Genomic DNA, 21,073 nt, shown 5'->3' on the forward strand with positions numbered 1-21,073 from the left:
TTTAGAGCTACAGTATGCAAATATAATGTAAGAGTTGTTGTCTCTTTGACACATTCCCCATTTCCATTCTCAATTTCAAGAGTATTGTTTGTTATTACGACAATACACACGGTGAACCCTATTTAATTTTTGGATATCGTTTTGCTGTTGAGATTGTTGTCAGATCGGGATATACCCACTTTTTTCTCGTTCATATTTTAAATGTTATAAAAACGACAATGATGAAGTAACTCAGGCGACTTTTCTAAAGTTAATGTTGAAGTCATTTTTGACAATTGAGAAAATAAATCATCATAATCCAAGACCTATATATTGAATACCAATACCTTATAACACAACATGTTAGAGCATACTATAGTATCCTCATGGTTTATTCCTAATAATAAACTGTACGAATCTAGTCCATGGATCCAACTTGTCGTTTTTGTCTGCAATTAATGAAAACTTCTCCTCACTTGGAGACTTCGTGCTCGTTATTTTGTCAAAAGCTTCTGACACTGTTGTAATTATAACTTTTGAAGCTGGATTTTTAAATTTTGTGTCTATCATTTCACCCATATTAAAGGATTGTTGTTTGTTTAATACTATACTATGTTTTTGTTCAATATTCCTCATTCGTTTATCTTCTTCTGCCTTTTGCTTTTTAAACACTTTTTCATTGTTGTGTTTTAATTGTTCTATTTGAAGTTTTAGTTGACGTTTCTGCATTTCTTTTTGTTTTTCAATAATTTGTTGTTGTTTCAATTCCTGTTCTTTCAGCTGTTTCTTAAAGTCTACTTTAGGGGGAGACGGAAAGTTAGCTGATATTATTTCCACGGTGTGACCCCTTTTGTTCTCACTTAACGATTCTTGTTGTTTCTTTTGATCATCTTTAAAACTGATAAAACTTACAGGATAATCAGAAGACATACTGTGTTTTGAATGATTTTCTGTTTCTTCTTTTTTCATCAACTCTTTCTTTTTGGCGATCTCTACTTTTGAACTTCTTGTTCTCGGTATAGCTTTTTCCCACCATGCAACTTCTTCATTCTGTTTTGTTGGTGAGACGTTTGTTTTGTGCTTCCTTTTCCAAAATGGTACTTCGGCAACAACTTGAGCAGTGGGACTTGTTTTTATAATCATAGGTCTTCTTGCGTTTTGTTTTACGGGTCTGTCATGTCTTCTGTGTACCCAAGGTGCAATGGCGGCTGGTTTTGTTGGCTTTGGAACATGAATGTCTTCGTGTCTTGCTGGAACATGACTTGTTTCGTGTCTGGCGGGTGTATGACTCCACCATTTCTTTCTTGCTTCATTGGAATGATGAAGTCTCGTTAAATCGTCCGAATGCTGTTTTTGAGATTGTTTTCGCATTGCTTGTATTTTTTCGAGTCGCGCTCTAATGTAGTTTCTCCTGCGTGTGACTGGGTCTGATTGTCTGTTCCATGCGGGTTTTTGTTTTTGGCTGTTGTGCGACTGATGTGAATTGTGGGGCATGTTATTGTTTTGACATTGCCATGGTTGAAATGTATTGATCTGAGATAATCCTATAGGATTTTTAAGCCAATCAATCATCTTTTTCACTGATACAATGAAAACATCATCCATTTTTGACAATGTTTGAATAAAGCGATCCATTGCGTTTAATCTTGCAGGAATATAAAACCAAGAAGGATGCATGTTAATTCCAAAAGGCACACGATTCTTTGAATGATAGCTATTAAAGTTATCCATTAAAAACTTATAGGCAGACGATTCGTCTGGTGGTGGGTTGTTACATCCATCAACATAAACGCAATCATACTTATGTAAATAATCCAACAAAGAAACAACGGGAACTTCCCAGAATCCAAAATGACGTCGTTTTGGACAAGGTTTTACCTTGCAATCATATGGCCAACCAAAGTCTAAGGTAAAGGGAGTTGGCGCTTTATCTTTGAGCGACCGTTTGCTATAGGTCAATGTCGCATCGTAAGTATATCCAAGGGTCTTAAGAGCGTGTGGTTGCATATCCCCGACCGGTTCCAAGAATGGACTTCTCCAGCCAACAATCTCGTTCTCGGGCACTCCACCAAGTGTTGCTAAATTTCGTTTTTGGTTTTTAGCTTCCTTCATAAAATTTTTATTACTCATATGAGCATGAGATACACTATGAGCAGCTATTTCCATTCCTTTTCTATACAAATGGTTTACATTATTATATTTGGTATCGTGATGGGAAACAAACAATGTCATGGATATCGGACATCCATTCGGATTTTTTCTGGATTCATTGAATAGTCGATGATAAAATTTTGTAGCAGAGTCAGTTAAAGCATCATCAAATGTAAAGAAAACTATTTGAGGTATATCTCTTTTTGAAATTGGCAGTCTCAGTTCATCTCTACAACAAAAACAGTCAGGTGCAAGGCACGTTTTATTGTTCATACATGTCACACAAGCGCTTGGCTCACTGCTGTATTCAATTCCATATCGTGAAGCAGAAAGGGTAACGAAAGTTGTGAAAAACAAGAAATTAAATAAACACTTACAATTCATTCCGAAAATAGTTCCTCTGCGAATTTCGAAATAATCCAATAAAGGATACAATCACAAAATTTAATAAGTATAGAGTTTTAATACGGATAATATTCAGGGCTATACGTTCCCATAAAATCCCGAACCATCCGTCTCACAGGTTTAACACAGAGGAACTGTCAGTATTACTGGCCATGACAATTAAAATGACATATACATGTCAAACAGTGTATTATATTCCCCTCAGGTAATATGAATGTGTATCCGATTTTGCATATTTCTTATAAGGAAATTAAATAGATGCTTTACTTTAATGATTTGATTGACATATGGTGTTGTACAATTTGTTTTATTGCAGTCAACAAACAAAGAAGCTGATTATTGTTTTCTTCCTACAGAAAACACCTTAGATGATTGAGTAGTTGCACGTCGCTTTGTCATTTAGCCACAACAAAGTAGTCGCATTTCATGGTATATGCACGTTTAACCCTTCCAGAAAGGTGTGGAGTGCTTAGCAGTACCACAAAGTAACGTCAGATTTATTTTTTTGTGCACTTTTTAAAAAAATAGTTTGAGTGTGACGTTGTATACATGGGTGTTGGTCATTTCATTGAATTGTTTTTTAAGCGCCTTCAATATATTGCATAACGTGACTTAAAAAAAATATCTGACAATCATGAACAAATTGGTCAGCATTCAGCATATTCAGTAGATGATGATCATGGCTCTTTAGAAACACACAAAAAAACCCAACAAAATTGATAAAAAAAATATAACATCAAACAAGACTATAGCTAGTGACCAATTACTATAAACCTTAAAGCTTTACCATATTACCAGGATTGAAATGCTTGCCGATTGCTGATTGAATACTCAATTTACCAGTAAGACATAATTATACGGTTGGGCGGGAACTTGACAAAAGTATATATAGTATATCGAACTTGAAAACAGGCATATATGTTGTTAGGTGTGAGCCAAGGCTCCGTGTTGAAGGCCGTATATTGACTATAATGGTTTACTTTTATAAATTGTTATTTGGATGGAGAGTTGTCTCATTGGCACTCATACCACATCTTCCTATATCTATATATCCGAGATTGGATGTTAAAGGGGACAGGGCACGTATCAGAATAATAAATTTGATGAACTTTTTTGACACAATATAAGCTGTGATTTTACCTTTATTTCATTCTTTCTTATTGAAAAGGAGAGGAGCGGGATTTTAGAAACCCCACATCATGAAGTATACTAAATTTCAGTTGAAATGACACCACATTCAGGATAAAATAAGTTGGTAATGGCTGAACGGTCATTGTCATATTGTTAATCATACTGCATCGCCCTATTTTTATATTTAAGTTGTAATTTAAATCTCATTAAATCCCATGTGTATATGGACTCAGAATAAAACAGCAAATGTACAAAGTGTGGACAACGGGAGGTAACCCTATAATTTTTGAATCTCTGAACCTTGATCGACTAATTCGAAACACTAGCACTTGTTTTCTATCTATGGCGAGATCCTCTACAACTACATACTCGTAATATATGTATAGCGATAGAAGATCTTGCCATAAATCGAAAACAAGAACCTGTGATTTGAAAGTAGTACAACAATTATCTGGAACTATACATTTTTAGTGTTGTTGCTTGCTTAACGTCCAGTTGCAAATATTTCACGCTTATATATAAAACAAAAAACAGTTTTTTTTTATCCTGGAATCGAGGTTTCTATGAAACCAATACATGGTGGCGATAACTGGTACTTTTATAGACTCCAGGTATCCTGCTGCTGTTACGAGCGAACGGTTATGTTCAAATTATTGTTTATGTAACAGCTCACTCAATATAAGCTCCTCATAGCGGTTTGCGTTGAGGTGTCAGACCCAGATGACAGTTTTATACCTTAAATCTTATTGACTGATAGTAAATAAAACAGTTAAATGACCATGACTGCACTTTTGATCAGTTAATAGTCCCATTACTGACACCAGGTGTAAAAAAGGGGGGTCAATATTTCTTGACTCTTCAATACCTTGGATTTTTTATTAAACTCATTGTAAAAATTGTGGAAAGTCTTTTTAAAAAGCAGTAGAACAAACAAGGAAAAATCAACAAAAAGTGATCTTGATATTGAAAGTTTATGTTCCTCTAGTCCAAATGAGATTTTCAAGCATTTTCTATCAAAGGCTTACATTACAGTCAGTTAAAATTGAGCTGTGATATTTGTAATATGAGTCGCATTATGCTCAGAAAGGATGTTTTTAACTACAAATTGACTAAGGATTAAGAATTAACAAAACAAAAGATTTCTGATCAAATTTTTTGCTCTTTAGGTGTCAGACCACCAATTACTCCCTCCAATTTAGAACGTATGTAAAAGTAGCCCTACTCTGACACAAAATAGTGCTTTTGATGTCCTTGTTTACTTAAACTATCGAACAAATTTGCAGAAATAAAACTTTTGGTGAAAGATAAATATATCTAGACCATTTTGTGCCAAAATTTACTTGTCTATGAGTTTGCATTAAAAATTGGGGATTAATGCGCTCCATAGTATACTAATTTAAGATTTCCAGAAAAACAGGGGTTATTTTTGGAGTACCTCTGTTCGAAGGTCAGTTATTTTGTTAGAATGCTTTAAAGGTATGGTGAAAATTGGCATGTAAAAAGCTGATCAATGTACAATTCAGGATATACCTGGTTTCTATGAAGTGAAACTTAAGGTAAAATATTTAGAAAGCTTTGAAAATTGCAAAATTTGGTTGAACAGATAGGGATTTTTAATTGGTGGTCTGACACCTTAACGACATGTAGGTTTTATTCAACAACGATTTGGATGATAAAAACTATCCGTTTTGGCTCAATGTTAAATGTGAGATTACATAACATAACTTTATATGGTGCTACTAGGTTTAAAAACAAGAAAACATGCACAACTCTTTTTGTCTATTTCCATTTCTATCAATATATCGGCAACAACAAAAACATCGGAAGCAAACGCAACAACGAAATAGCTTGTTAAAAAAACACCCAAATAGCAATGTATGGGTCGTGGCAAAAGAATTGCTGCAACTAGTGGGTATTGATGAGTGTTTTAGGAGTTGTCGTTACTGATGGGACACGCTATTATGATTGAGAAATGGTCAGTCACAATGAGTTCCAGAAATCAAGAGTTATCTCCATTAAAATCAACGATGCAGGTAACAAGTTCTCTAAATGACATATCGACATATCATGAAACAACATAAAAAAGGTGGAAGGATATCAAACATGTATGAAAATATAACATTTTTGTTTAAAGACTCACATATCTAACATTTCAAATGTTTTTGATTTTGACGTTTTTGTAAAATATTACACTTTTTTAAAACTATGATAATCCAAACCCGAACAGATTGAGTAGTATGTTCTAATTCGTAACCTCAAACGAACATAAAATATTTATCTGATCAATATAATACAAAACTCTCACATGGGAGTAACCACTTGCAAAGGTCAAGTACACGTAATTCATTGTATATCAATGAGAATTGTCCGTCTCTAACTAGCACTGCCATATCAATATTTGCGACTCATCTTGGACTACCAACCTGTAAATAAATAATTTTTATAATTATTTATTTGGAAAAAAGCATCTGTAGCACTTGACTGCAATGATTCGAATGACTTTAACTACTATCAAACTACCCGTGCATGAAATTCTACCCGCATACTTTATATATCCAATCAAACAGACCTTTCTATAAATAGCGTAAACACGTGTACCTTAGGGAGCTACCATTTGATTTTTATGGGGGGGGGGGGGGGGGGGGGCTAGGATGAAAATTTTGTCCTGCATTTTTTTTAGTTGTAATCTCTGTCCTGCTTTTTTATTTTTCACTCTGTTCGGTCCTGCATTTTTTTTTAGTTTATCCTGACTTTTTTTTACATAAATTGTCATCCTGACTTTTTATTTTTGCAAGTGTCTCATCCTGCCTTTTTTTTCTACTCAAAACTCCTGTCCTGCCTATTTTTTTCAAATTTCACCTAGCCCCCCCCCCCCCATAAAAATCAAATGGTAGCTCCCTTACCAAACATAACAAACAAGCATCGATATATGTACAACTTTGATAAATATAATTAGATGATTTAAAGGAAATTATCAAAACTTGTAAAATGGTGAAATATCCAGCGTAACACGCACTAATTGCTTCATCATACACCAAATAATCCAGTTATATATATATTGTTTTAATCTAATGTATAAAAAACTTGTATAAAAACTGAAATAAATAATTGTAGGACAACAATCAGTCACGGAACGTTCAATAGATGGAAATATGTGCGGAAACACTGATCATTTTAATTTTATTCCAACCATATTGATTAGTCTTCAGCACCCACACAAAAATCAATTCCTCAGTTCCTGTATCTCTGGCAACATTAATTATTTCATAGACGTCATACAAACTTTGACATTATCGATTGTAGGAAGTAACAACATTACAAACATATTTACACGACAGTGTACAACATTTTACAGGTGTATATAGCGACAATATGTGATAAGAATTAACGAGAAATCCCTTGTTTCGGAATTACTTCTATTTGTGGTCGTTTAAACAATTGATTCCAATCTAAAATGGCCGCAATATATTTTTCCTTATGTGTTATTCTGGGAATCGCTTCCACAATTAATGGACGACCAAGAACTGAGGATGAACGAGTAATGATTGATGAATTTTTACCTGCGTTACTGGACAGATTGCAGGTAATAAAACATCTGGTTGTTATTTTGATATATAGTTGTCTGACCTCTGTTTGTAATTTGACACAGTGATCTATAAAACAATCTATACAATATCACTTAATAATATCACTAAATATTCATTTAAAAGTGACCAACGTACGTACCAGATTTTTTAGGATAAAACAAATGTACGATTAGAAGTCCAGTCCTAGTTATGGACATCTGGTTTAATCTATTTTCGTTGTGCGAGATGTATAATAGATACCTCATTTTATAGGCAATTATTATAATGGATAATATGTAGCTAAATTATTCTTTAACTATACATTAACTATACAAATTACTAGTTTTGTTTAAGCATAATCCATTTGACAGATGTTTCATTTATATTTAAGAAGATATTATTTTAAAAGCTGTTTTTATTGCCAATAATACCAAATCCACTCTACGAAAGTAAAACTTGATTTACAAAACAATGTTAAAATTAAATAGAAAAGATTAATACAAAGAGCTAAAAATGGTGATTTAACACATATTACCTTTTGTAACAACTGTCTGTCATGTAAATATTATGTATATTAGGCACAGATTGACAATATTATCGCTATTTTGTGCATTTTTCCTTTGATCTATTTTTGTGATAATTTTCATATCATGCTACTCGCTTGAGATGGAAAATTATCGCTAGAAACTAAGCAGGCGCGTGGCGTTGCTAACGAAATTGACATGAAATTGACAACGTCGTCATAGGTAAAATAGCGATAAACAGATTATCATTGATCATCTCAACTCGATTGCCTTTCTCGCTTTCGCCGTCCGTTTGCCGTCCCGGCTCAAGCGAGAACATCAATCTCGCCGAGATGATCAACGATAAAGATACTTTCTAAAAATGTTTTATGCCTCTTACGCTTACTTTCTTTAGAATAATCCTGAATATGCATTCCTGTTAGACAGTGACAGTCCTCCAAGGTCAAACAGACAACAAAACTCTCCTGTACAGCAACAGGAAAATTGGCCTCAAAATAACCTAAAGCTAGGTCAGGTTGCTGGTGTTGCTGTTGACAACAATGGCGACGTTCTTGTATTTCACAGAGGTGATCGTGCATGGGGAGCAAGGTAATCCAGTTTAAAAGATTTTTCTCAATTCGTCGACCTTTTAAACACAACTGCAATACTATCTGGTGGTTCAAAATTTAACAAAGACAAGCAAAGCCAGGAATAAAACAATTAGTTGACTGAGAATACCATTTATTTTCTGTTTCTTTTTATATTTTACATACATCATGATTGCTCCCCCACTATGTGTTATATACATTAATACCGCACATGAAATATATGAATAAGCATACAAATTCTAAATCCTTTGTCGTAGATTGATTGTAGTATTCCTAGCGTCCAGTTGCAAATAGATCATGCATATGCGGAGCGAGAATAAATTAACAAGAAATCCAAGGAAGGTTTTACAAATTAAATCGATTGAGATAAAGGGCGTCATATTTTGCTCAAAACTTGGAAAAGAGGGTTTAATGATTGATTGGGGTCAAATTTTTGCCTTGCAATATACAATCGACGAACTGCGTGCATAACGAGCATAACAATCTTCTTATATAAGGCATCGGTTTTAACGTCACTATCTAACTGGACGTGGCTGTGTAATTATAGCCGTGCAAAGATACACGAAAACCTCTACAACATGGGTGTTAACGCCAGACCGAGTAGAAGTCCTGATGATATTTCTTTACCACAGTCACTGGTAAAAACTGATGTTTATCGCTTTTTAGGGTAATTAAAATTGCTTTTGTATCAGCTTAAATAACCCAATGTAATTGATGTTGTCATTGTTTTTAATTTTACATTTTGAAAACCATTCGAAACAAAATTACTTGGTTACTTATAAGGTTATCAAAAAAAAATAAGTTGATAATTTAAGCAATGAATAATGTTATTTTTCTTCACTGTTTTAGATCTTTTGATTACAACAACGAACTTTCTCAGGTGGAACAGAATAAAGGGCCTATCAGGAATGCTACTATCCTCAGACTGAACAAGAATGGAACAGTTATACAACGTCTTGGAGCTAATAGGTACTAATACATTTTATTTAAATTAAATACTAGTCTAAGAATTACTAGCTCAGGTTATTGATGACAAAACGCATCTACTCAATCAATAATTAAAGTTTTTTACTTAAAGTGAGACTATATAATACTTAATTTTATAATATATAACTTAAATAACTAAAATTTAATAAAAAGTTCTACTTAAATAAAACGTTAATGAAAAGAACATATTAGAACAAAATAAAGTTGAGTGGTATCCCATAAGGTCAAGAGTTCGTACAACGCGAAGTCTCAGTGGTTGAAGGAAATTAAACGTTTTGCATACTTAGAAAGATTGATAATCCAAGTTCTCGTGTGATCACGTTTCTATGACATTTGACATTTTATTTTCATATAAACCGTCCTTCTCCATTGCATTTACCGTATTTATATATACCAGTATTATATTATTTTATTTTCATATAAACCGTCCTTCTCCATTGCATTTTCCGTATTTATATATACCAGTATTATATTATTAATAAAATAGCACTTAACATTTGCTGTGAGAATGACAAAGACTTAACTGTAAATGAATATAGTTAACAATTACAGTTTGAAATAATTTGAAATTGATTTATGACACCTAATTATAATCATTATTCGTCACTTATAGTCCAAACAATGTCGCGAACGAATTTAAACATCACCACAAGTCGCCCTAAGGAGATATATTAAAGAAAAGTTTACCGCACGATCAATAAAGTTATGTAACCCTTACTCCAGAAGCACTACAATCTCATAGCGTTATGATAAGATTTAATTTCAGCCTAGTCGATTGTGATACTTAACTCCCCATTTTTTCCTTTTTTTATCAATCTAAATTCTTACAGCAAACACTAGCTTATTTTTTCTGCCACCTCTTTTCAAACTTTCAATCGGAGTCATTATGCATACAAACCACTAACATAAACAAATTGTAAAGTGTAGTTTTAGTTAATTAAAATACATATTCGTAATTTTTAAGATTAATTGAAAATATGTTACGTAAAATTTGCATAAGACGAGCAGATGTACTATATTATTAACAAATTAAACATATGGGCTGCATATATAAAGCATATTAGTGTCCGCGTAAGGATAAAACAATTACACATCTATCAGTAATAAAGTTAAATTTTGAAGAATATATACTAACATTTCTTAACCCCCATTAAAAAATAAAAACAAAACAATAAAACAGAAAATTCAAAAAAAAAAAATGTCCATGTCCAAGCGCCTGTGATTATTTAGCACACGATTCATGGGATTTGCATGTGTTAAATTCAAAATAGCATAGTTCACTCAGCCAAATATCTACAAACAATACATGTACAAATCCTTGATTCAGTTATATTCATAATACCATATTAAGTTATTGATAAGTTGTCCCCAATATATTAACAAATAAGTTTCCATACCATTTATTTTATTGAGAGATGGGTTACTGTTTAATTGACATTTCCCCCTTATATAATATGTCCATATCAGTATGAACGCGAGACTATTTTGTTGTGTAACATTCCATTCATACCAACTAGCAAGCATATTGTAAAAAAAAGTTAATATGTAACTCTGGCATTTTTTAAAGGAAATAAGGAAAATAAAACATAGAATGAAGAAATACCTGTAATTCTAAACTTGACAGACCAAAACATGTATTTGCATGGTTGAGATCAAAATAGATAAATTGTCTATGTGAGGTTCATCTGTTTGTTTTAATTGGCTGTAAAATGTGTCAATTTAATCTATCTTCCTACAAGCAGATTTGCCTGACTCAGATCTCGTGTTCAATTATGTATTTGTAAAACCAATGTGATCTTTGTTAAATTTTCCTGTAATACTTTCATTCAAACCAGATAGATTACAAAGTTAAAATAGAACGAACAATGAAATAAATAATTTCTGTTTTATTGATTTTTAGGTTTTTCATGCCCCATGGATTGACTGTCGACAAAAAAGGAAATCTCTGGGTAACTGATGTTGGTTTACACCAGGTAGGTAATTTACAGGGAGATTAATATCTATTTTGTGTATCCCCGCCATGCTTCTCGTGGGTTCTACTCTCCTTCAGGCTGTTGAATACCCGGCTGGTTCAATCTTAAGTCTCTGAAATTGACATTTGTATCTGTTTTTATATAAGAATTGAAGAAAAGACTCGGACAGAACTCTAGACAACAGATGTATACATATAAATAAGAAGATGTGGTATGAGTTCCATCTAAGTCACAATATATACTGCAAGTTAACAATTATATATCAAAGTACTACGCATGCTTAGTTGGATTAAAGATGTCTGCGCCAAGGTTAAGAATGTTCACACCATTTTAGCGCTGTCGATGCACCAATTTAATAAACTGCATTTTTAATTCATTGAGACCCATCCACTCCGGTATGCTTATGTTTGTGTGTTTGTATCGATCCAGAATGTCTGCGCTATATAATAATCGACACTAACAAGATGTTAGCATCTGGCGCAGACATGTTGTCACGATTCAATCATACATATTCCGGTTTAGATTTCATGCAAGCTATATTTATGTTTTCCTTCAATGTTTTGTTGTCCTAAATACGCATGTAATGCCTGCCACTGAACAATAAGCTGGCACTGGAAAATAAATACCAATCTGGCAAAAATCCAATGTATCATAAATATTGCTCTTAGTTCGTGTTTTTATTTTTGACTGGGATTGATTTCTGATGGAGGTTAATACAAAGAAGAGCACCTGTATTATATTTATTTCACTCGATTTCATGATTTACTCAAACTACTCACAATCAAAGGCCGAAAAATATTGAAATTTCCACCATTTTTTTCTTCAGTTTAAAGTTTGTCTGCTAAATGTTTCTTATTATCTTGATTATTAGACTTTATTGAATGACAAACACTATAAATACCATTATCTTTCTCCAAAGGTTATAAAAATACCAGTGGACCCCACAGATGCTGGGCTTGTTCTTGGTGAAGCCATGAAACCCGGAAGTGACAATGAACATTTCTGTAAACCAACAGATGTCGCTGTTGCGTCGAATGGACATTTCTTTGTATCTGATGGGTAAGTAATTTATTAGAATTCTTGTATGTGAACCTCGGTGAGATAATTTCATGTAATCTGACATTACTACCGGTTTTGTTCTATTCTTGGTTGATAAACAGATACTGGATTTGACTTTGGAATCATATGACGGGTGAGGCATATATGGTGGTAGACATACACTGTGTTTCTAAGATTTCTAATTTCATTACGCTTAAGGATTCATACTATACGAAATCTATTTTTATTTTTGCCACTGTAAGCTTGGCTTTTACAAATGGCAGGGCATACGTTAATAGTTTTAAAGCGTTTTAATGATAATAATAATAATAAAAAAACATGAATGTTGTACATGTATATGTAATGTTTCTCAGTTTGTTTTTGACTGTAACAAGTGTGGCCACAGATCAGTTGGGAGAGTGTCACTATGCTTGTGTAATTGACATTGTTTTCTGATAAACAAGATTTCTATGTTTTCCTCCCAGATGTGCTCTATGTTAAACTGTGTAACACGTGACTGCCGTCCTGAATATCAAACACGCAATAATTAGCAGAATTAGAAGTGTCATTCATACAAAATATATCTGACAGATTCATATTCAATAGGTTATTAAAGTCTCACCACATATATATATAAGTATAAAAACAATATAATATCAGGTACACAATATAAAAATTTAGAATGCATGTGCCATTCTTAAAAGAAATATGAGAGACTGTTATATACAATTATAAAACATCAGAATTATATAATAAAACAAAGTTTTGTTATTTATACAAAACATAAAAGTGCTGTGTCACTGAGTTAACCATATCAAGAAACACTCGAGCGTTTTCTTATTTCATCATCTTGCGAAGATCTAAAAAAAAGAGCACTGCAAACTTCAATGAAGGTTTTAATTTTCTGAAACATAAAATGCATTTGAATAATATATGTCTAGGGCATGCTTTGCCTTAAAACATCCAAGATGCAAGGATTTGTCTGTACTCAAAGTATATTTTAAGGTGTAAACACTGACATTTTAAACATTAGGTCCACATGAACTTAAAACCTTTTGATGTACTTGAATGTACTCCTAACACATGAACTACTTTTGTTTTTACTTCTTTCAATTTGAGAAATTTGATATTGTCAAATTGCGAATAAATTCAACACCAGTCATTCTATATAATATGATAAAATTGAGAATGGAAATGGGGAATGTGCCAAAGAGACAACAACCCGACCATAGAAAAAAGCAACAGCAGAAGGTCACCAACAGGTCTTCAATGTAGCGAGAAATTCCCGCACCGGAGGCGTCCTTCAACTGGCCCCTAAACACATATATACTAGTTCAGTGATAATGAACGCCATACTAATTTCCAAATTGTACACAAGAAACTAAAATTAAAATAATACAAGACTAACAAAGGCCAGAGGCGCAAAAATGCGACGAGGTTAAACATGTTTGTAAGATCTCAACCCTCCCCCTATACCTCTAGCCAATGTAGAAAAGTAAACGCATAACAATACGCACATTAAAATTCAGTTCAAGAGAAGTCCGAGTCTGATGTCAGAAGATGTAACCAAAGAAAATAAACAAAATGACAATAATACATAAATAACAACATACTACTAGCAGTTAACTGACATGCCAGCTCCAGACTTCAATTAAACTGACTGAAAGATTACGATTTCATCATGTGAACATCAGCTGGCACAATCCTTCCCGTTAGGAGTATGTTTAAAAAAAGTTTAATAATGATTCCTATTTCCACAATCACAGTGTACTTTTACGTTTTACACTTGCTAAGAGATCAAAAGAAATAACATCAGATAATAAGATGAATTGGAGGAATCACAGGTGCAGTAGAACTGACTAGACTTATAAATACAAGTACAATGTAAACATGTTTAATTACACTTGGAACACGTTGACGAGTTGAAAAAAAAATGTTTTAAAATTTAAATGAGAATCTAAATATAACCTGTTATCTAGTCTTAATCATCCGCCTCCAGCATTTCGCTTTCAAAGGGTAATACATTGTATCCTAGACCCTTACACAAACTAAGAGCACTCTTAGTAAAAGTGAATTTTGTTGATTTTTTATTTACAATTAAAAGTTCTGACATTACTACTAATTACCTATTTACAGTATTCCGCATATTCCATCACCATCTGGAATTTTTTAAGTAGCATATAAACTAAATCATTCCCTCTTTAAAAGAACATCATCTATGCATTTTATTATAGATACTGTAACGGAAGAATAATGAAGTTTACTAAAGATGGTATGCTAATTAAAACGTGGGGAAAACCAACAAACAGTAAGTGAAATATATACGAGTTAAATTTTATAGTTTTTTGTTAATTTCTTTTGGTTTACTTTATTGAAGCTGTGATGTCCGGTAACTTTTTGAAATCCCAGGTATCTTTTGAAAAACTAGTTACTAAACACACACTATGACAGGACATGGCTGTGAATTTATATATCCCGCACAGCCAAACGGACGACCCATGAATATTTCTGTAACAACATGCATACAAGGACAATGACCCAAATGTAACAATCACAATACTTGCTACATGCATTTTTAATATGCTGCCAATAACGGGCATCATATTCCCGCTACGAGTCGATCAGTCTTTGCTTTTCTTTTCAATTGATCGTTTGCTTAGCAAAGATGTAGTAAATACAAAAGAACCCGGTTGTTTGAACCGACATTTAGTTAAAGCTGACTTTGTGCAATGTTACAGTCAAATGTGACGGGTTAAGCATGATTGGGAGCAAGTTTGTTTTTGTGTGTGTTGTTCGAACTGATATATTGAGAATGCAAAGTTGCAACTGATTTCTACAGTTTGTTCTTCTGTTGTGCGGTTACACCACTGTCCCGTGTTGAGGGAGGGGTAAGCCCCACAATCATGTTATCTATATGTCTTTTCAAAACCATAAGCTTGTAATTTAGGTACCGTTGTTGGTTCATGTCTGTCACATTTGTTTTTTCGTAAATTGAATTGACATAAAAAGTTCGTTGTTTTTCTCGTTTTCATTGTTTCACATTTATCATGTCGGGACTTGATATTGCCGACTATAAGGTATAGTTTTTGTTCTCATTGTTTCAGTAATGCCGTGCGGCATAATATAATCTTGCATTATATATTCGAACTCTGATGAGTGGTAATCATACCCCATCTGTTCTCTCCATATCAACCAGTGGTGCTCATCAAATAAGGAATCTTAAAAAAAATCCATCAACCCCAATACTTGACTTCATTTTTTGATACTCTACATCATGTTCATTTCAATTTGTTACAACCCCAATGATTTAGTTTGGGTATATACGCTTGGCCATATTAATTTTTCTGATTTGAAACCACGATCAAGAGAGGGGTTCTGTTTAATGTGCGAGTGTATAACCGAAAGTGATTTCTGGTAGGAATTTGGACACGAAATCAGTAGCGTTGTGTTGAAAAATGTCACAATTTCTATATGTTAAAACACCTCTGCCACAACGTTTTGAGGGGTCCTTAAGTGTTCTGTTGCAATATGATATTCGTCATATTTTTAAAACATCCATATTTTCTAATTGCTGCTGACATATTCTGCCAATCTTCTCTGTAAATTGTACCGATTTGTTTGTAGTACTGTTGATTTGTTTTGTAATAAATATGCATTTCTTATTTTTTGCCAGATCCCGTAGAGTTTTCAGCTGATGATGAACTGTTTATTCCCCACAGCATCACACTGATCGAAGAATCGAATTTAGTAGCTGTTGCAGATAGGGAACATGGGAGGTAACACACAATTCTAGCTTTACATAATAATACACATGGTCATGCTTCTATTTCAACAATACACACGTGCTATCATCATCTTCAAACCTGTGTATCAACTGAAATTATGGTTAATAACTTAACAATGCTACATGTTTATTAAAAGCATCAATTCTATAGGTTTATAAATTGGTGCATGTAATAGTCTATTTGCCAATTACCGATTTAACATATCTTGTTTCACTATGTCAATCGTAGAATTGTTCAAAACCCAACTCACACACATTTTCTAAATTCGTGATCTGGAATTTAAATTATATTTTTTCCTAAATGAACGTTTATCTAATCGAAATTGTTTGCGCAATTTAATGTTTCCATATTAATAATTGATTCATGTAAATTGTCTGTTTTAGAATTCAGCTTTTCACAGCAGGAATCACTGATCCAAATGATACGGGTAGATTTGTAAAGAGTATTTCCAACTCTAGATTTGGCAAAGTTTTTGCGATTTCATACGACCCTACAGGTATATTCTATTTTAATAATCATCATAAGACTACTCCCGTGCGCACATCAATCGTTCAGGATAATCCATAAAAATAACAGAGAGATAATGAACATCATGTCAGATAGTGTAACATCGAATTATAGTAACATTCTTTGAATAATTTGTTTGGTACTTTGTTAGCTTGATTTTTACCACTTGTTTTTAGCACTTTCAATGATGCAAATCCGAGACTTATTATAATAATTCAATCATCATTAATTTTGTGGACACTTAAAATTACATTACAGGAAAGGGATTGGATGAAGTCTCTAGAAAGTTTATGTTTAACAACATTAACATTACCTCTTATTTATCAATGCCACTAAATTTTGCAGAACTGTTCAATCCTGTTACCTATGATGAGTTTATAATAAGCGGGTTCAGGTTTATCTTATAAATAATGACTTATAAATAATGACAATCTTTACTTTCATACACACAATTACAATGTGTGTGACAAAAACTCAGGATACAAAATGTGAAAGTGTGTCGAAAGTTTTTAGAATTTTTGGTTTTGAAAAATAAGACTTTTCAAAATATCGCAGGAAAATTTAGAGGACAAACCTTCACAAATGATAAAACACTTTATTTGAAGGTTACACCTTTTTGCATTAGACAACGCATCGACTTTTGCGATGGCTGATCGTTTTAGTTGAGGACCGAACTTCTTCGTATAAAATTCTGACATTGAAAATAAACACATTAATTAATGGACGAATAAACTTACCAAACTTAATTGTCATAAAGGCAAGATGATACAAACGAAAAATATACACTATCTAGAATTAAGATTAATAAATAAAAATAAAATCAGAAGAAAAAAAACCCATGACATATGACATGTCTTATTCATAGTAGATTGTAATAAAACTTTAACATATGCAGTGAATTAAGACCAGCAATAAAATCTGTATTCTAAATCAGTTTTCATTATCTTTGAACACTTACATTCAGCTCTTCAGATTCTTTTTTTCCACTGATACTTCATGTTGCATTCTGGATCCGCCACTGTAAATTGTATGTTTTAAAAGTTGGCATATGATAATGATGTTCTCATCATGTATTCGTAGACAAGATGTTGTACGTTGTTAATGGTCCAACTGGCTCAAATAAAGTAGAAGGTTTCACTGTTGATTTAGATGGCAAAATCCGTGACACATGGACACCAAGGAACATGGTAAGTTCATAGATACATTAAACAGATATCAATGATACATTGGCACCAAGGAACATGGTAAGTTTTTCTAAGGAACATTGATCAGTCATATAGAAGGATAGGCATAGAAAAATGGAATGTTGATGTCACAGCTGATAATGTTTTGTTGATCATTATTGAACGAAAATTTGCAGGATTAAAAAGCTCCAGAATGCATACGTTGCCTATTTGCTTTGGAATGAAATTATATAAAATGTGCAACAGGTTAACTGCATACACACATTATGTCATTGTTTTTTTTATGATCTTGCTTATCTTATACGAATGCCACATGTGGAGCAGAATCTGCTTACCCTTCCGGGGCACCTGTTACAGCCCCACGTTTTGGTGGGGTTCGTGTTGCTCAGTCTTTAGTTTTCTATGTTGTTTCTTGTGCACTTTTATTTGTCTGTTCGTCTTTTTCATTTTTAGTCATAGCGTTGTCAGTTTATTTTCGATTTTTTAGTTTGACTGTTCCTTTGGTATCTTTGGCCCCTCTTTTATCTATGTAAAATGTATCTGAAATTATATTATCAGCTTTCAGTAGCGTAGTATTACCTTTCCCGTCATTATAATCTAGAGTTGTAACACAGTACATAATATATCTGGCATGAAGATGGAAATGGTTGCAGGTTAGCTAAATATCTATCTTAAAGGATCGTAATATACGGTCAAAAAAATAATTATTTTTAATTACGTCTCTAACACAGATCCATCCATTGAATCACCAGTGAAGGTGTGCACGGCTGCATACATGTATAATATTAATATATATCTGTTATTTCGTTTGTAGAATTTTGATGAACCTCACGACGTAGCCGTATCTCCTGATGGTCACCAGGTGTATGTAGCAGAGATACGACCCAACAGGATAACAAAGTTCAACAAATAAACATTGTTGTTGTTATAATTGATTATGGTTGAAAAAATACTTTATTAAATGTTACATTCTTTATCCAATGTTAAATTTTATAATGTTAATGTTTATTCTGTAAGAATGAGATTATAATATCTAGAAATTTTGGCTTTCAATGTAGACCTATTAATTGCGTAAAACAAAGTGTTCATGTATGACTGTTTGACCTTTTCATGTTCATGTACTTTTTAAAAACATTATATCGTCAATTACATAGAGCTGCAATCATAGATTTGGCATGGTGAATATTAAACACCACTTTTGGTAACTTATAAAAAGCCAGTGACTACGCTTAGATATTAATTTATTATGCCGAGCAAATGACAAATGAACTTCTGTCCTTTATTAAAAAAGACTTCAGTTCAAATTTTAAGACGTGCTTTTCTTCAGTAACGTTAGAATAATTGAAAAAAAGTCATTACAAAAAGCTTCCCAAAATAAAAGAAAGGGGAGAGGTTATACACGATTAGGTAAAAGTTAGACTTAATCAGCTAACGAACGAATGTAAACAACTGCCATATTCCTGACTTGCTGAATATATATTCCGAAAAAATATTTTGTAAAAAATATACTATTTATAACTAAATTGATTTAAAACTTCAGATATGATAAGTCGATAAGATTTTTTTTAAGTTTAAAAAAAAAATGCTTTCGTACAACTAGTTTTAAGAAGATGAAATGTCTGTTATAATCAAACCTTTTTAAAATAAATTATTATACTTTACGATTGAAACATTCCTGAATATATAGTTAGAAAAAGTTATTGGACGCCAGTTCAAATTTAGTTCCTACAGATCAATTGCCATGCAATATTTCTAAATAAAGGAAAATATACATTGTTATAATGGATACATTTTAAATTTTACTTATGTGCATGGTTGACTTTTTTGGAAATAAACTCAGATCTAAGTTGTTATATTATTATTGTTTTTCTTTTGCTTATTATTTGATATATATGAAAGCGTATTTACCTCAGTACCTCATATAAATTGGTTCAAATCCAGCTAAAAAGGGATAATATTTCGACCAATTCTACTTATTTTAAGACTAATAAAATTGAGAATGGAAATGGGGAATGTGCCAAAGAGACAACAACCCGACCATAGAAAAAAAAAACAACAGAAGGTCACCAACAGGTCTTCAATGTAGCGAGAAATTCCCGCACCCGGAGGCGTCCTTCAGCTGGCCCCTTAACAAATATATACTAGTTCAGTGATAATGAACGCCTTACTAATTTCCGAATTGTACACAAGAAACTAAAATTAAAATAATACAAGACTAACAAAGGCCAGAGGCTCCTGACTTGGGACAGGCGCAAAAATGCGGCGGGGTTGAACATGTTTGTGAGATCTCAACCCTTCCCCTATACCTCTAGTCAATGTAGGAAAGTAAGCGCATAACAATACGCACATTAAAATTCAGTTCAAGAGAAGTCCGAGTCTGATGTCAGAAGATGTAACCAAAGAAAATAAACAAAATGACAATAATACATAAATAACAACAGACTACTAGCAGTTAACTGACATGCCAGCTCCAGACTTCAATTAAACTGACTGAGAGATTATGATTTCATCATATGAACATCAGGCACAATCCTTCCCGTTAGGGGTTTAGTATCATACCATCATAACATATATGAGAAGAACATAACCCGTGTCATGCCAACAACTGGTTTTTGAATAAATGTGTTTAGTTCCGATGCAAAGACCCTATAAGTGAACCAATATTAACGCCAAAATATGCAATCTTTAATGACCTGACAACAGTATATATGAATTACTGTTTTAGTTTCATATCAAACCAGGGGTTATTAAAACAAGTTTAAAACAATGTTGGTAAAAAAATTATTTATGTTTGCGGGATTAATTATTGTGTAAATAATGAGATTATGTTGGATTTTGTTTTTACATAACTGAAACTAACAATGGTATATCATGGTAAAACTTCTAGGAAATGAGGAAAAGAAATACCGTATTTAACAATAGCTAACTAATAAACAGAGAACAATAAAATTTAAGATTTGACTAATACACAGAGCACAACATAAATAAATATACTTCAAGGTTATGAATAAAGAATGGAATTAATTTTAGATGAACACATTTCAACTAATATTATCTAATAATTTCTAATGACTAGCCACTTATCAATATATATACAGTAGTAAATTATCACCGAAGTGACGGAATTGTGCCTATGATAATTGGAAATATCTGTTGGTCATCTGTGAAACAGAATTTCTAGAACGATCAACTTACTCGTGATGGATTCTGTAATATTTAGATAGGCTGATTTTTTATTTACCATTTGTAACTCTTG

General features: G+C 32.8%; 2 protein-coding genes across 2 annotated transcripts; one reads left to right on the top strand and one right to left on the bottom strand.

Annotated features, from left to right (window-relative positions):
* Nucleotides 1-294: 294 nt before the first annotated feature.
* LOC139518967 (uncharacterized) lies at nt 295-2,705 on the bottom strand. The gene has a single exon (XM_071310671.1). It carries the CDS (start codon nt 2,512-2,514, stop codon nt 364-366), a length of 2,151 nt encoding a protein of 716 aa, XP_071166772.1. The 5' UTR covers nt 2,515-2,705; the 3' UTR covers nt 295-363.
* A 4,186-nt stretch (nt 2,706-6,891) lies between these two features.
* On the top strand, nt 6,892-19,670 carry LOC139518969 (peptidyl-glycine alpha-amidating monooxygenase B-like). The gene is made up of 10 exons (XM_071310672.1): nt 6,892-7,249; nt 8,151-8,344; nt 9,193-9,312; nt 11,231-11,303; nt 12,223-12,362; nt 14,576-14,649; nt 16,015-16,117; nt 16,510-16,622; nt 17,714-17,820; nt 18,632-19,670. Exons 1-10 carry the CDS (start codon nt 7,121-7,123, stop codon nt 18,728-18,730), a joined length of 1,152 nt encoding a protein of 383 aa, XP_071166773.1. The 5' UTR covers nt 6,892-7,120; the 3' UTR covers nt 18,731-19,670.
* Nucleotides 19,671-21,073: the final 1,403 nt, after the last annotated feature.

The sequence above is a fragment of the Mytilus edulis genome, chromosome 4 (assembly GCF_963676685.1).
Source record: "Mytilus edulis chromosome 4, xbMytEdul2.2, whole genome shotgun sequence".
Taxonomy (NCBI): Eukaryota; Metazoa; Mollusca; class Bivalvia; order Mytilida; family Mytilidae; genus Mytilus; species Mytilus edulis.